The sequence below is a fragment of the Phodopus roborovskii genome, unplaced genomic scaffold (genome assembly GCF_943737965.1).
Source record: "Phodopus roborovskii unplaced genomic scaffold, PHOROB, whole genome shotgun sequence".
In the NCBI taxonomy this organism is placed as follows: domain Eukaryota; kingdom Metazoa; phylum Chordata; class Mammalia; order Rodentia; family Cricetidae; genus Phodopus; species Phodopus roborovskii.
This window is the reverse complement of record NW_026126682.1, coordinates 364,977-383,227: the sequence shown is the minus strand read 5'-3', so window position 1 is coordinate 383,227 and position 18,251 is coordinate 364,977. Positions and strand designations below refer to the sequence as shown.

The window sequence follows — 18,251 nt, the reverse complement described above, 5'->3', positions numbered from 1 at the left end:
AAGTAGAAAACATTTGAGATCAGTTAACCTGAGATGAGAGCAAAAGTCAAAGTTGGGACAGATGTGGCCCAGCTGTGTCTTCTCTGAAAGTGGTTAAAAAATCTATTTCCTTTGTGACTATATTGGTTTAAGCAACCTCTCCAAATACATATTTCTTGAGTTTTAATATCCTTTTTAATGCAATAATCACAGTATCATTATTCAATAATGATTGTGATTTGGTTTTTAATTCCTCACTGAGGATAAGGCAGGGTTTTTTTTTTTTTTAATATATACAGAGAATACATTGTTTATTTCCACAGCAGGCTTATGCGGTCAGTATTTATGATAGGGTTACTGAGTATGGTGCCCCTTTATATACATATCATTGTGCCAATAAAAATCTGTTCCTGTTATGTTTAAATAGTCACTGTTCCTTGACACACATTAAAAGGACCAATAAGCCTCCTGTTTCCTAAAAAATCAATGTTGATAGACTATTTGGAACATAGTAAACAGTTAAAGATGTGGTGGAAACATATCCATTAGTTCAGCCACACTGAACTAATAGTAATAGTATGATTAATGCTACAGGGAAGATAGCATGGATGCTGCTGAAAATTGCACAGAAAAGCATTGCAGGGTACCAAGGAAGTAATTTTAAATGAGCAATTTCTTATGGATAAATAGAGAGAGAAATAGTAGGATTCTGTTTCCAACAGGGAAACTGTAATACAGAAATTTGAAATATATATAAGTGTATATAAAAGAATCTGTCAGTTAATTGAGATGTGCTGATCTTGACCTGGCTGACTGGATGGGAGAGTCAGGAGGAATAAATGCAGAGTCAAAAAAAAAAAAAAAAGAACCTGATTAAATTTTCTAAATAGACAGTAGATTTAAGTGAATACTTGTTTAAAACCAGGTAATTTTTCATAGACATACTATATTTATATAATAAATTCCTTTAAAATATTTTAAACTCTTCCAAAAATTTCTAAACTCTTCCAAAAAATATTGAATTAACTATAAACATTTGAACATACATCTAACAAATAAACATTTTCTTCATTGAGGAAAAAACTTAATATACATTTCTGACTTCAAATACTTTTAAAAATACCCAGCAATGTTCAGCATCACAAACACACACACCCTCTTGTTTACAATGACAGAAGTGAGTAAAACTGAATGAGTGAGGATATAGAATTAGAAGATACTGTCCGAGTAACTACAGAGCTTCCCCTAGCTTCTGAGTCCCGAGGAAATGCAATGCTATTTACAAGCAGTGCTGTCTGGCTTTGTCACTTACCATGAAGAAGGAACAAGATAAGGTATGCAAAAGTACTTCCTACATTTAAAAGAACTATACAAACATCAGAAAATACTAAATACTAAATAAAGGAATCAATACGCAAAACTGTTAACTTTGAAGTCAAAACATTTATTCACAGCTTCTTTTCCCTATTTCTTTATTCTTGGGAAAGATTTCAAATGTTCACTAGTATTTTAATTTCATGGCAAAAGGACAAAAACAAATGATAGAGTGACAATCAGCTTGTTGCTGTGATACACATCATTAAATGCCGACCATAAAGGGTAAGTTGTAACTTTTATAATTGACTAAATCAAAACTGCAGGCCTTACAATCCACACCATCAAAAAAGCTAAGAAACAAGGAGGACCCTAAAAAGACATACATGGTCCCCCAGAGAAGGGTGTAGGGACAAGATCTCCCAAGCAATTTGGGGTCATGGCTGGAGGAGAGAGGGAATTAGGAGGAAAATGAAGGGAGAGATGGATATGAGGGAGCAGGAAGATTGAGTAGAGGAAAGAATAGAGGAGAGCATAGTAGAAGAAGCCATTATAGATAGGTATTAAGAGAAATCTGGCACTAGGGTACTGTCCAGATATCTACACGGATATACTCAACTAAAAGTCTAAGTAACACTGGAGAGGCTACCTTAAATGCCCTTCTCCCTGATAATGAGAATGATGACTACCTTATATGTCATCTTAGAGCCTTCATCTAGTAGCTGATGAAAGCAGAAGCAGACACCCATAGCTAAACACTGAGCCAAACTCCTGGAATCCAGTTGCAGAGAGGGAGGAGTGATGAGCAAAGGGGTCAAGACCAGGCTGGAGAAACCCACAGAGACAGCTGACCTGAACAAGAAGGAGCTCATGGACCCCAGTCTGATATCTGGGAAACCAGCATAGGACTGTCCCAGCCCCCCTGAATGTGGTGTTAGTTAGGAGGACTGGGCAGTCTATGGGGCCTCTGGTAGTTGATCAGTATTTATTCCTAGTATACGAATGGACTTTGGGAGCCCATTCCACATAGGGGGATACTCTCTCAGCCTAGACACATGGGGGAGGGCATGGGCCCTGCTCCAAATAATATAACAGACTTTGAAGACTCCCCATGGAAGATTTCACCCTCCATGAGGAGCAGAAAGGGGATGGGATGGGGGTTTATGGGGGAGGACAGGGGAGGAAGGGAGGGTGCAGGAACTGGGATTGACATGTAAAACAAGCTTGTTTAAAATTTAAATTAAAAAAATTATCAAAAAATACCTACCCCAAAAATTGCTGGTGTGTAATCACTTTCAGATATACCACCATTTCGTCCAAATTAGCAATAACTGGAAATGATTGTCTGCTTTTCCCCGTATTTATGATTTTTTAGTTCCCCTCCCCATTTCTTTGAGAATATTCAAGTGACACTCCAGGGAAGAAATAGTATTAATTGAAGAAATTAATTGTTATCTGAAACTATTTTATTTAATTGCTATTACACTTAGCATCTGCTGTTGGGGAGAACAAAGAGCCTTCAGGCTAGCTGGGTTCTAAGGGCCTGCTGTAAGTCTGAAAGAGATAACTTGTCCTGAAAACACCTACAAACTATTTTTAGAATTCTTGTTAATGTTCATGTTACTAATTAGATGTTCTGCTTATTCTCAATGGTTGGACTTCCCATTGAAAAAAAAAGTCACTATCACACTAAAGCAAAAAATAGCCCACATATTAATACTGGTGATACCTTGTAAATTTAAACTACCTACTCAGCCTGAACTCCAGCTGTTAAAATAATGGTAATCCAGTGTAAGTAGGGACCAACGTCCTCAATAAGGTTAACTCTGGAGTTGCACACTGCTTGAATCGTGAACCTAATTGCTTGGGGGGAGGGTCACTGACAATGTCCCATAACCCAAGCACTCTGGTGTTTTTAGTGACTGAATTCCATTTCATGAAAGAAAATCATATTACTTGCTTATTAGAATGTTTTTGATTGTTTCCTATATATGTAAACATTGCCTTTACAGAAGAATAGAATAGCAAATAATGTAATTTTTAAAGAATTCTTACATGTAGTTAGTTTTGAATTAAGCTTGACAAAAACCAGCAAAGCATTTAAAATTGGGAACTACCTGTTTCCACCATAATGTTGGCACTCTCTGGCCTATGGTTATTGTTTCCTTTCGTTGAAATTAAAATACTGAGTCTGAGCAAATTAGGATGATTCTTATCAGTTTGTATTTCTGTCACACAGAGCTTAACCAGACTAAAACGGCTTCTGCTTTAAGGTCATGCTCCAAAAGAACAATTCAAGTACAAAAGCTACTATCACATCAGTCCTCTGGTAAAAATGTACTCATGTCTTTAGCAGTCATGATAAACACCACGACATAAAAAAAATGCTCTCAACTCAGCAAAAAGAAAGGAAGGGTGGAGGGAGACAGGGAGGGAGGAAGAGAGGGTTGAGGGAGGGAGGGAGGAAGGGAGGGAAGGAGGGAGGGAGGAAGAGAAAGAAAGTGAGAGGGAGAGGGAGGAAAGGGAATGGGTGCCTTTAGTGAAAATCACTGTCCTCCAGTTACAATCATATTAGCCTTGGGTTACTACTTGCTGTCTTCAACAAGGTCTATATGGATAAAGCAAGTGATCTGTACAATTCTTCCATCTTAAGTCTTTAATTTCATTTTAACAGCTGTCATGAGTGGTTATTTTCTATTCACTTGAAACTTGACATATTAATTCAATATCTCAGACAAGGAAATTTGTTCTTCCACTGATTTAGCACTCTAATAACACTATGAAAACCAATGTCTATGAAAATAGAGAAAAATTAAACCATATTTATAAACATTTAAAGACATTAAGCATGGCTCAATGTAGAGCTGATCTAACCAGATCAATGCATAAAATAACAGCTATGCTTTATAAGTTGTTTTGGAGGTGTACTATAAAAAACCAGAGGATGTTGCCTTCTGCACAGGTATAATTTTCTCAGACAATATAAACAGCTGTGGAGATATAGAAGACACAAAGAAGATAGTCAGAAGATTTTCTCAAGCTGAGAGGCCAGTAAAGGAAAAAGACAAATAATAGATATAAGGTAGGGAACAGATGGATCACTGATACATTTGAAAAAAAAACAAACAAACAAAACCTGTAGGATGCTGTAGGCAGAAGTTAAATGCAGAAGAGTGTCAAGTGGAATTAGATAGGAAACTCTGGGATGCAAAGGGGAGTCTGAATTCTTGATATTGTTACCCTAACTACATTGTTGAGCTCAAAAAGAGATCCCCAGAAACTGGCAAGTCTTGTAGGATAGCTAGAACACAACTAGAAGAGAAACTGTTAAAAGAGAAAGAGAAGCACTCAGAACAGCAGTCTTCAAGCTGCACTCCATAGTGTGTGTGAAGTCAATAGAAGAAATCAAGTTGGGAAGAGATATGAAGAAATTCACTTTATTTCAGAAGGAACAGTTCCTCAGTGGAGAAGAGAAATGAGAAGGGAGCACTGTAGACTACCCAGCAAGCTGTGTTAAAACCAGGATGATAAACCTTAAAGGGATGAGACAAATGGGTGCCAGGGAGCAGGCATGAAGGCCAAGAAGGGACAATGAATATACAAGATAAATGTATATTTAAGTTTGGTGACCGTAATGTATCATTGTGTGTGGGTCCATTACTGGCCCAGGCTTAGCCATTAACATGAAGAAAACCTGAAAAAGTGTCTTATATATAGATATATGTGTGGTGAAAGCTATTTTGTGCATAAGGTATCAGATAGTCGGCTGACATGAGAAACGGTTCCTCAAAAGGATTTTTTCTTTTTTATATATACTTATTATTTTTTTATTATTTTACATATTGATCCCAGTTCCCTCTCCAAAGGGAATTGCTTGGGAGACAAGATACTTGTCAATTTCACAAGCTTTCCCAAAATCGTGTTATTTAGTGACAGTTTTGTTTTCAATATTTTAAACTTTTAAAATAAATACTTTGTTAACATTGATTTTGCTATCCTGAGTGCAGATGAATTGCACATACACTTATTTTATTGTTCTTTAATATATTAATATTACATAAACTGTAAAATTAGACATATTTAAGGATGTCCTATGATGCCTCAATATAGCCATAATTGTGAAATGTACAAATTAGGATAAAGGTGTATATTCCCTCAAATACTTATTGTTTCCTTATGGTGAGAACATTCAAAATTCTTTGTTCCAGATTTGTTTAACTATGAGATAAATCATAATTATCAACAGTCCCCTATGTGCAATAGGACCCAAGAACCCACTACTTCTATCCATCTGTGACTTAGTGTCCACTGATCTATTTTCTCCCTCTTGACTCACCTATTTTCATGCAGAATTAAGTAACACTAGTCATTCATGATATTCTCTAGCTGTCATTATGAGCTTAGGTTTGATAACATGGAAGCTAGAAACACAGATAAGAGAATGCTCAACAAAAAGACATGAGAACTGACAAATAGACAGAAAGGAAAGGAAAGCTTTGTTATCTTTTAAAAAGTAAAGTGCTCTAACCTTGCATACTGTGTGGGTTAAGGAATACTTTTTCTGCTGTGGTGATTTTGTAGAAGAGTTCAGGGAGGAGATGTTAAGTTGGGTCAATAAAGCATGCAAACAATTGCACAGGAGGATGGAGATGTGCATCTGTGATGTGGGTGAAATTACTAGGCCTCCAAGTCAGACCACTGCAGGGATAGGAACCATCAGGCTGGATTATGATCATCACAAAAGTGAACAGAGCATTGGGAAAGCATGGTAAATGGTAGTTTTGGCCAAATACAGATGTCAATGTCTGACTGAAGCAAACATGTTTAAAGGACTGAACAGATGGTGACATGGACTTGATAGAGGGTTTTATTGTTCTGGTTTGCAATGTGCATGGTGTAGAGAAAATTATGAGGACTAATTCTTAGAGCACAGAGTATAGGGGAACAAGAAGTCAGGCAAGGACCACTGTCCTTTTTGGGAGCTGCACTAATTTTCTATGCTAAATAGTCATAGCAGAGATCACCATATTGTTTAGCTTATAGTTCACTAAGTGAGAAACTTAAAATGAATCCTGATGGATTCCAGAAGGGCTGCCCAATGGGGAACTGACTTCATTGTCATTACCAACTTCCAGAGATCATCAGTGTTCCTTGGTACTACCCCATTCTTCTGTCTTCAAAGCCTTTCCTATTATGAATTTCATTGGATAATTTTGTTTTTATCATCAAATTACCTTTGTAAGGGCCTATGTAATTATACTAAATACACCCAGGTCATTGGGATAGTCTCTACATCTCAAAATCCTAAAGTTGATACCATCTGCAAATTGCCTTCTGTAATCTAGCAACTAAGATAAGAATTCTGAATCTCTGTTTTTTTTTTTTTTTTTATTCTTTTTTGACTGTTACAGTATCTGTGACTCAGTTTGACTTCAACTCTGTTATTTCAGACAACACAATGAAAAGTCTGAGAGATCAGTCTGAGTATCAAACTGAAAACAAAATTGTGACATTTCTATTAATAGTAGAGCTGATGGGATGAGCTTTCTTAAATTATCTTTCTCCTGGTTTATTTATTAGAAAATTTATACTTGTTATCAGCAGACTGATGCATTTAAAATTGGATTCTTTTCTGTGTGTCTATCAAAGAGGCAAACTCTCTCTGGGTTATTTAGCCTTAACCACACACTGAAATTGTTTTATGTCTTAAAGCATCATTGACTTTCATGTGACAATTTGATTTCTGATTTATTCCTGCTTTAACTTTCAAATGTTTAAACTGTCAGGCTTGTGACTGCAGATAACTTCTTTAGGTAGAATGTCTGACAGCCACCCATACATATGTCACAGGCAGCTAAAAGGTTGGGATGACACCACTTCTGATGTTAACCAATGGAGCACTGAAATAATGACTTCAGACAACGTTGCCTATGACCAGAGCCATACTTCAGTCCTCAGATCACTCTAATAAATGCACCCTTTGCTTGCTTTTTCTATCAAGTATTTGATAAAGACATTAAATAGCCCTAGCCACATAAAACTAGTGAAGATACTGTCATCACTTCATCTGAAGATTCAGTAGCTCAAGAAAAAAAGCTAAAAGCAGATATTATTGTTATTAACGACATATTATAATTAACGTAAAGAATATTGGTAGCACCTATATTATTATTCTGCGAGAATACTTTCCACATTCTGAGCAGCAATAAAGAAACAAGCAGCCCCCTACAAACAACAATGACACTTTGATTAATGGACTGAAAAGTAGAAGTTGCAGATGCAAGCCTACTTACTTTTAACATTGAAATGATAGAATTTTTCATAGGACACCAAGAATATAAGCTTTTATTAAAGAGATGAAATAAAATAAAGTTTAATTTGTTTACTATTTTTAAATGAACATTGTTGGCCCAGCTTTAGCCACTGTTAAATGTGAAATCTCCAGGAGAAAGAGGGCAAGTTTTTAGTTAAGGTACCTCTGAGTGTTGTCTGGCGTTAGGCATTGATGTTTAAGAATATATTAGGATTCATTGTTAATGTTCATGAATTCTCAGTGTTGAATTTAATGTCATATGTGTATGCCTTTTTACAAACTCTGACAGAGGTACATGATGCACCAATGTGCCTAGCACAGCACAGAACTGACGACCCAGGATTGTAAGGAGTACGGTTTTTCCACCCGCCGCCCGGTCTTGTCCCGCCGCCACGCCAGCCCCAAATAACACAAGGAGACTCTTACTTGTTTCTTATTGGCTAGCTCTGCCTTAATTGTTAACCCATTTCTATGTATTTCCACGTGGTCTTACCGAGAGCGGAGGAATGGCAGTTCTGTTCTCTCTAGGCTCTCCATCCTCCTCCATCCTTACTACTTCCTATTTCCTCCTTGTCTCTCCTATCTTCCTTTCCTATTGGCCAACAGTGCTTTATTATTAACCAGTATAAGAAACATATACAGAATGACATCTCTCATCACAGGATGATGACCTATTATCCAAATCATTTTCAGAATGTTAGGGCTATAAGCTTCTTAGAGGAATTAGCTTCCTTTTGACCCAGTTTGTCTTCATGAAGGGAAGAAACTATCACAAATTGGTACCTTATTGATGCTACTTTCCTAAATGTCTTTCTTGTACTCAAAGTACTTATGGCAGACTTGCTGGAGGTTAATTATTTATAGTAAAAAAGTGAGTGAGAATTTTGAAATCTAGGAACATTCAGAGAAATTTTCTATGATTACACCCATGAAATAGAGGCCAATAATGCAATAGCACATTTGTGGAAATATTTTTATTCAGCAACTTATTACTGAAAACGATATCAAAAATTAGAAATGAAATGGTGAATAGGTTATAGCATTAACTTATGCATGTATCTTGAAGCAATTATGAACTAATGATTTTAAAATGTCAGTATTTGATATTTAAAAATAGTATATGATGAAAATTACTAAAATAAATATTCTAAACTATTGGTTGCACATTTCATTATTATTCTAAACATTAATGGTGCATATCAGGGATATATACCCCAATTCTGCTTTAGTTTCTGATTCTCTTTCAGTACTTTTCCCATTATGCTTGTCTTTGAAGTATTTAACCGACACATCTCAGTGTATTGATTGATAAAACCAGCTAATTTCTCTCAACCCTTCATATGTTCTGAAAACAATGAGCCTCAACTAGGATCTGCCAAGCCCCTGTGCTTATGTATAAAACTCACATTGTAACTAATATTATGCTGTCACTGAGATCCTGATGAGACCATGTAGGTTTTTAGTAATATAGCTTTGCTAGATTTTATCTGAGCAATTGAACTCTTGTCCCAATGGGCGCCTTCACAGTGCCTTTCTGTTTTCTTGCAGGAGCCCCTGTTTCACTTGGAGTCACACAGATCTGAGAGGGGAAGGGGCAGATGTCCTTTCGACCCCAGCTCCTCCTTCGTCTCTGCTCTAGTTGGTAACTATCTTGGCCACAGACATCAGGTGGTAGCCATGGTGATTTGAAATGTACTTTTTAACTTCAGTATTTTCTTTGGCATTTCTTTATATACTTTGCCTGCCCGAATCTATCAGCTGGGATCTGGAGAAACGATGTTGAACTTCAAGTTACGCTATTATCTTTGGTAATTTGACTCTAAAATAACTACAGATGGCATACTTATGTCTCACCATGAAAAACAAAAGTCTATGAATACTTGAAACAGTGACTCTCTCTCTCTCTCTCTCTCTCTCTCTTTCTCTCTCTCTCTGTGTGTGTGTGTGTGTGTGTGTGTGTGTGTACAATGCACAGGCTCACTCAAGTCTCTCCTTCAACCATGTAAATGCTAAGGTCTAGGGAGCAGTCTAGCTTAGGGCATTAGGTTTGGAGGCAGGAACCATTAACTGCCTAGTCATCTCATCCCCACTTATCTAAATTCTTCCTAAACTAGGATATAGACTGTAAAAGCTGACTAACTCAAACTAGCACTAAATTTGTGCATTGCAACAATGCAGTAAGATCATATTGTTTGATAGCTATTACAGTTGAATTCAGGTTAAGTAAATGAGTTGCCCAAAGACCTCTCTTGCCACGTGAAGAAGCACAGTTTTGTGTATTGGTTAACACTAGAAATGATGTGCTTGGTGAAGTACTTCTGAAGTATGTAGAAAGTACATGAGACTTTCTACATACAGAAGAGATAAAAGCAATTCTTGGACCCTAACAAGTGTACTAAGAGTGCTTCTGTGTTCTCAATATTGAGAAGCTCTGAGGTCCCTAGGCACAAGATGCTGTTATTACATTTCCAGTGTATATTGTTGTCCATCAGTGCTCATTTCTCTTTGGAGAAAATGAGAAGCTAAGTTATAGAAACGTCATATTCTAGGTAACCTGAAAAAACAGAATACTTTGCTGATGCTTTCTTACAATATATTCTGAAGGGCCAAAGAGATTGCTTGGTGTTTAAGGGCACTGGCTACTCTTGCAGATCAGGGAGATTGCAGTTCCCAGCACTCACCCAGTGTCCCACAACCTTCTCTAAAGCCAGGACTAGGGGATGTGATGCCCTCTTCTGGACTCCACAGGCTCTGCACCCATGTATACACACATGCAGACAAAACACCCCCAATATTAATATTAACGTTTAAAAATAAAAGTAAAATAGCCGTGTTTGAGTCAGACTCTACACTGGAGAATTCACTTTCTTCAAGGTTTTCTAGAAGTTGAAAGGTCTTTGTTCTGCTCACTATACTTCCCTGTCTGAATCATGGTTCTGGGTCATGGAAACTTCAACTTTGCATTATAATTTAAAATATTATAAAATGAGACTGACACAGGGTTAAGTCGACATGGCTAAATATGTATTTTAAAGAATAAATAATTTCAAATAAAATGACTATTTTAAAATATTTTAGTTTCTCTATAAATTTCTACATAAAATGTAGTGTGTGCACGTATGTGTTTATGTCGAGTAAGAAGAGACCTTAAATCTGAAAATAGAACTGCTAAGACAGTTTCGACAGTAGTAATCACAACATTAGGAATGGCATTCTTGGTTCATACTATATCCATAATTGCTAGACATTCCAAAGAAATTGGCAGGATCTGAATTAAAATGCATGCATTAGATAAACTGAATGTCTGGATGGAGTGCAGACTGAAAAACTTTGGCAAACAAAAAAATAAATTTAGAGATATTTCCCTTATGAGGAAGATATTGAAGTTTGGATATGGCACAGTATGCATTCCTGTATAGTGAAATCTTCAAAATTTTGGAAGAGAAGACCAATCATTTAAACATTTTGTTTAAATGGTGAAAATAGTCATTTCCACAGCTATCTGTGCCACTCAAGATTCAGTCTCCCTAAAGCGTGTTTATTCATGAAATTGGGAGTTTAAAGCCGAAGTCTTTAAGGGGGATTGTTACTGGAGGGACTTTGCCAAGTGAATGCCATTAAACTACTAGATTGAATCACTCTGTGGTCAACTGGGAGCTGCTTACCATATGGGGGCTGTTTTATTTATTTAAAAGAGAAATCAAATAAAAAATAGCTTTCCAAGATAAACACAAAAGTTACAGAACAATCTCTCCAAAGAGAAGAAATGAAAATATAATTCTTCATATTTGCCCATTCTTTCTCATCCCAAAGTACTGTGGAGAGATCATTTACTTGCTGTGGAAAAGTTGTAGCCCCTGGACTGGACACCTGATAATCTATGCGAGCCACAGCTCTTCACGTGATCCGAGGTTAAAATAATTCACTCAGTTGAAAAAGTACTAGAAAAGCAAGTTGGAAAATGGAGCTACGTGACTTGGAATTTGGCAAGTTTGGTATTGCCTGCTCTGACAGAGTAGAATATATCAATGTGATATTTTATAGTCATACATGTTCTGTTCTCTTGGGCTAAAACAAGGCCCAAGCACAAAGGTGACCAACCATCTTTAAATTGTTATTCCTTTTGTCTTTATTCATTGTATGTCACACAGTGTATAATAATGACTGTTCTTGTGAGGACTAACTTAATGAAAAAACACTCACACTGATACCAATATTCACAAGACTGAGGCCTCAAAAAAAGAAAAAAAAAATGTGTTTTTATTAGTTATTTGCCAAATTTCACACGGTGTGTTTTGATTATATTCACCCCTCCTCTAATTCTTCCCAGACCACAGTCCCTCCCTAACAACCCACATTTGCCACCCCCCACACATGTTTTTAAAAAATCCCCATCAAGTCCAGTTTGTGCTGCCCATATATTTTTGAATATGTGATCTTCTACCGTCAAGTGATCAATTGTCAGTCCCTCCTTCTCTTGGTGTGTGACTTCCTGTCCTCCCCCTCTCTCCATGCTGGGATTTTGTCTAACTTGAGCTTGCACAGTTCTGTGCAGACTCTCATAACTCCTGATATATGTGTATGTTCCATACATATATAGAAGCTTCTCCAGCAGGAGCTTTATATGAGGTCTTCAAATGGCCCTCAGCATCATTTACCCCTCCACATACTCCCTCCTCTAGTCTGTGTTTCCACTCCCTAACTCACATGTTCTTCTAGAACAGTTGAGTATTTTGTTGTATTTATTAACCTTATTTATTGAGATGAAGTCTCAGTATATAGCCCTAGCAAGCCTGGGCCTGCTATGTAGACCTGGCCTCAAACTCTCATAGATGCATCTCTGTCTCTGCTTCCCAGGTTCCAGAATTAGTGTGAATCAACGTGATTGTTTATTTCTTAACTCTGGATACAATTTTGAGTAAAATAATCCACCTTATTAAGAACCTCTGAAGTAAAACTGAATAATATTATTTAGAAGTGAAAGAACCCAATATGCATGTCTTTATTCAATTTATATTCTAATTTGGAAATGAGATAGTAACAGCTTCTATGTTAAAAAGAATTCAAGAGCAAAGCAATGGCCAAATGGAGTCTTCTTCTTCCCCATTACCAGAAGCCAATCAAACTGATGTCAAGCATTGGTACACTTTACTCCTCAAATGTTACTGAGACCTGATTTTTTTTTTTTTTTTTTTTGGTGCCACACATAAAAGATAATGCCTCAAGTACAATATTTTCTGTGTGTTTAGCCCATTTCTTCCCCTGGGGTACCCACCAATATTCTACCAAAGCTGTTTTAATAACTCCTAAGTACTTCCTAGATTTAAAAGCTTTGGATATCTGGAGATTTGTGCTGATCTCAGTTGCCTTGTTACTTCCTTGTGGCTCTCTAACAGCTCAAAGGAACTTAGCACTTAATTTGCTTAGTGAGAGAAAATAGTGAGCAAGTTATTTGGTGGTCAGATAAACCAAAATCCATGAACTATTTTCTTTATGTCACAGATTTCCTCTCTTTTCATCTGTATGATGCAATATACCGGAGGCTAACTTGTACCTTTTCTTTCAATCCTATGGCTATTTGAGCATTACTCTTTATTTCTCATTTATTTAGTAAAGCAATTCTCTCACACCTGAACTGCTTACACTATCGCAAGATGAAAGGAACAAGTGCTTAGAGAAACCTGTGCCATGTTTATTTTGAAAATTTACTTTGAATCTCTTCTCTGTCACTCTGTCCCTCTGTCACCCTGTTCCCCTTCACCTTGTGTGTGGGTGGGGGGGGTGGAGGGCGACCACGCACGTGCACACGAGCGCACCTCTGCTCAAGTGTGCAGCATCCAGAAATGGTTGTTCTGCTTCTATCACTTCCCACCTTATTCCTTTGACAGAGGGTTTCTCATTTTCCTGGAGTTAGACTAGTGGCCAGGCAAGCCCCAGCAGAACCTCCTGTCTCCAATCCTCACAAGATAGGTGTGTGACCATACCAGCTTTTTGCATGGGCACCAAACTACTGTCCCCACACCTGCCTAGCAACTGCTCTAAGCCACGAAGCCATCATCCCAGCCCAGGACCCAATAACTTTTATTAGAACATCCTTAGAGATTAAAGTTAAAGACTAAATATTTGATTTTACTAATTAACCAATATTAAGAATTTTAGTTTGGGGCTGGCAAGGTGGTTTAGCAGGCTAAATGCTTGCAACACAAGCCTGGTGACATTATTTTGATTCATGGATCCCACAGTAAGAGTAATGCCCTCTGATCTCAGCATGTAGCATACAATCTCATTTCCATTCCCATGTACACACACACACACACACACACACACACACACACACACATGCACACAATAATATATTTTAAGATATTCTTAAATTAAAAAATTTGGACATCTATAATATTATGTGTATTTTTCACTGAATAAAACTATAACGTCTATGAACACTGGAATTTTTTGTGAACTTTTATAAAAATTATATTTGGGGAACATACACCCAATTACTAGTTCTATGAATTAAACATAAATATTGATTGAAAAGAAAATAATTGAAGAGCATTTGAGGAAATTGTAAGTGATTGTTTCAAGTTGTTAGTGGCACAAAATTTTTCTTTAAGAATAAGTAATCAGTTGTGTTCAATTAAGTATACTTATATCAAGAGCAGTTAGGAATGAATATTAATTCAAAAATTCACCCCAACTGCAGAGAAACAGACTTCAAGTTACTTCCTTACCATTTTGCTGTCCCTAAAGAATATCTTATTCAAGTCAGGTGCTCCCTCACAGTGGCAAAATGCCCACTGTCTACATGCTGATTGCAGAGTCTGGACATGACTGCAGGGCTCCAAGGAACTATTTGAATCCTTTGCTTTTATTCTAATTATCCCCTCAAATGAAAGAAAAAGGGAAAGAAACACTCAGTGTCTCCCTAAAATATCCCTGCTTTCCAAGCTTGGGTTTTCATCCTGTCCCCTAGGAATTTAATTGACCAGAACGTTATTGATTGATGTCACTTGTTGGCTACCAAGAAAATATAACTACAGACATGTGTGTCAGAAAATGAACACACTTTTGTAAGGAGTATGGTTTTTCCTCCTGCCGCCTGGTCTTGTCCAGCCGCTGCACCAACCCCAAATACCACACAGAGACTCTGTATTTGATATAATTCTGTTGGCCTGTTACTAGTTTCTTATCGGCTAGCTCTGTCTTAATTATTAACCCATTTCTATGTATTTCCATGTGGTCTTACCAGGGAGAGGCAGCTGGCGGTTCTACCTTCTCCAGAGTCTCCATCTTGACTCCTCCTATCTACTTCCCCTTTCCTCCTTGTCTCCTAGTCCCTCCTATCTTCCTTTCCTATTGGCCAACAGTGCTTTATTCATTAACCAGTATAAGAAACAGATATACATAATGGCATCTCCCATCAATTTCCCATAATAATTGCTAAGTGATTTTTACAATTAAAAAGATAAAGGAGTGCATATAATGTCTTTTAAAGTTTTTTACATTTGGGAGAAGTTAAGTGCTTTGAATGCTTCTGCTGAAACTGACTGACCAACACACATGGCAATGTCCATCTTGAATCAGCAGTCACTTTTCTATGGGTCCTGCATGTCAAGTTTATACAGCATAAAGTCAAACAGTCCAGACAAGAGCAGTATCTTGTCCAAATGGCTAGTCTTTCCATATTGGAGGCAAACACCATAACGTGTTTCTTTAATGTCCTTCTTCCTTTCTGACGCAAATGGTGTTGCCAGGAGCATTTCTGCCTCACTGTCAAGAAAAACCCTAAACCATTTTAAATGCCATATTCTGTAGGTCTATCTCAAATACATCTCTGTGTATTTTGAAAAACCTAATTAACTTAACACTAAGCTTTGACTATCATAGGTAATTATTTATAATCTGTACTACATTATACATTACATTTTTAAATGAGCTATACAAACAAAATACCTAAACAAGAGAAATATAAATATCACAAAATTGACCTTAAATTGTATCAACAAATGAAAATCCACTCCAAAACAAAGTATTCATATCTACACCATAGCTTTCTGTTATATTCCATAGCAGTTTTAACACTAGAAGGGAGGCTTAGGTACATTTGACTATTAATTTATTATGCTGTTTATTGATTCAATAAATGTTTACTGAGCATCTACAGTATCTCATATTTTAGTAGAATATAGTGCCAAGTCCATAAAGAACCAAACTAAACACAGCAAGATGATTGACATAAGTAAGCATTGTGGCCATGGTGCAGTTGGTTAAGGAAGGCTCTGTGGAGGAAATGGCAGTAGCCATACAAATGGGAGTAAAAGAAGTAGCGCAGAGACTCCTGTGTTTCCACAGGTAACCAGTACCGTAAGCAATGGCACTTTTCTCAGGGACAAGTGGGAGCTGGGGAGCTGGGCCCTTAGCTCATTTCCAGTGCAGTTATCTTGGTGATAATTGTACCTGTGTGGAGAGATGTTCACTGAGTTAATACGTTATATGTCAAAATGCCCTGCAAACATGTTCAGTTTCCATAGCTTACAGTGTTTAACACAGGGCTAGCTCCTTTGAAGGTTAAATGATAAATACATTTAGTTATTTGAGTTCTTATGAGATTTTTTTCACCTAACTACAAAAAGAGAAAGTGGGTAAAACTGAAAAAATATATCATCTTGGAGCAGACAACCTAGGGCTGCCATCTACTGGCTGACATGGTCATTGTTTGGTCTTGATCAAGACAAGCAGAACTTTGAAACAAAGTTCTAAATTGGGATAATTGAGGTAAGATTTGTGGATAGGAGTAAAAAGATTGAATTTCCATGATAATAGTTGATGATAGAACTGATGATTCTCAAGTCCATTAAGCAGGGCTTACTGAATCCCAGGAAATGGTTTACATGTCTGACCACTGAAGGAATTTTTGTCTCAAAAAATCCTCTTTTCTCCATATATAAATATGCATAAGTAAGTTCTGATAAATCTTTTCCTACTTACTACTGAATATATAGTGTATACTTTTGTTTTTATTTTATTTCCTTGTTATCACGACTCTCATCCTGTGTATGTTAATGCATGATACAGACACAACAGCTCTCTCGAGAAACTTCAGATTGAAAGCCAAGTGTGAGAGTAGTGAACTGGGCGCTTGCCACTCTTCACCCTGATTTGCTCATTTGTTTTTCCCTTGCCTGATTTTGGAAAAAAGTATACTCTCAAGGCGAAGTCCTGTGAGCCCTCCCTGCACCCACGGTGGCATGTTGACCGGTGTGCTCTTGGCAAGCTCTCACTCGAGCAACTTTAGCTATAGAGAGTTCAAGGGTGTGCGGCATCACTGTCATGTACAGAAGACTTTATGTTACAGCAGTTCTCGGGATTATCTGGCTTTTTACAATCTTTCTGCCTGCATTTCTGCAATGTTGCCTGATCTTTTATAGATGTCACAGATGAGGATTGGCACTTTGGATTCACCAAATCTGCACTTTGATCAATTATGAATTTCTGTAACAGCCTCTGTCCATGGCAGAAATTAGGAATGAGAGCTTCCCTGATCTATGGAAACAGAGATAAATATTTAGAAGATGGCTGGATGCTATGTCAATTTAGCAAAATGGTAGTAATATTTTCTTCTCTAAGGTCTGTGACTTTTCTATCCATGCTTGCCTAGGTGTACAGTCATAGGCATGGGTCCTCCCAACTGAGCATGTCTCAAGTCCAATCAGATGGCTGTTAGTTATCCCCATGATATTAGTGCCCCAATTGTGATGTTGGGCATATCTTGTTGGGTTGATCATTACTGTAATTTATAGGATTAGCTATAAGCAACTGATGATTAGTGATGGAGAGGGAGCCAGTTTGATGCAGGGTGAGTGCCTGATAAATTGCCTATGCTCAAGTGATCAGCCCTGTACTCCCAAATACAGGGTTCATAATAAATGTATTCAGTAGAAAACACACCCACACACCTACACACAGACACAGACACACATGTGCGCACATACCAGGACATAAAACAATAATTACAAAAGAAAATGACATAAAATTAAGAAGGGCTGTGGGAGAGCTGTGGAAGGAGTTAAAAGTGGGAGAGGCTTATAGGAAGATGTGTTATATTATACAGACAGATGATAGATAGATAAATAGATAGATGGATGGATGTTTAGATAGATAGATACTTAGATAGATAGATACATAGACAGATACATAGATAGATAGATAGATAGATAGATACATACATACATACATACATACATACATACATACATACATACATAGATACATAGAGTAGCAGTTGTTTCCCTGGAAATAAAGCAAAACACTGGTGTAACATTTTGAGAAAAGATAGCAACTCTTACATCAAAAGCAAATTTGACAAGTTTATGAATACTTATCAAGATTGAAGAACATGGTCCTAACAAGAAAGCACTCAGCCAGACTGGGGAGCTGCTTTTATTGCATACATATTTGTCCAACTATTGTGAACTTTGATTATTGTCCTGCATAAAAGACGAGAGGGTAATTTTTTACAGAAATCCTGCAGCCCTTGCTACAAAATTCTGAGTTAATAAAAAGACAATAATCAAATTAATTGGTATGTTTCAAAATAGCATTTAAATAAATAACATTGACTAGCATTGCTTTTGTTGTAGAGTGC

General features: G+C 37.1%; 1 protein-coding gene across 1 annotated transcript in view; it reads left to right on the top strand.

Moving 5' to 3' along the window:
• Sema3e (semaphorin 3E) overlaps window positions 1-18,251 on the top strand; it is a 226,146-nt gene that overhangs the window by 169,181 nt on the left and 38,714 nt on the right. Inside the window, exon 5 of the mRNA XM_051174604.1 lies at window positions 9,155-9,248. Coding sequence (XP_051030561.1) covers window positions 9,155-9,248 — 94 coding nt within the window. The remainder of the gene's footprint in view (window positions 1-9,154; window positions 9,249-18,251) is intronic.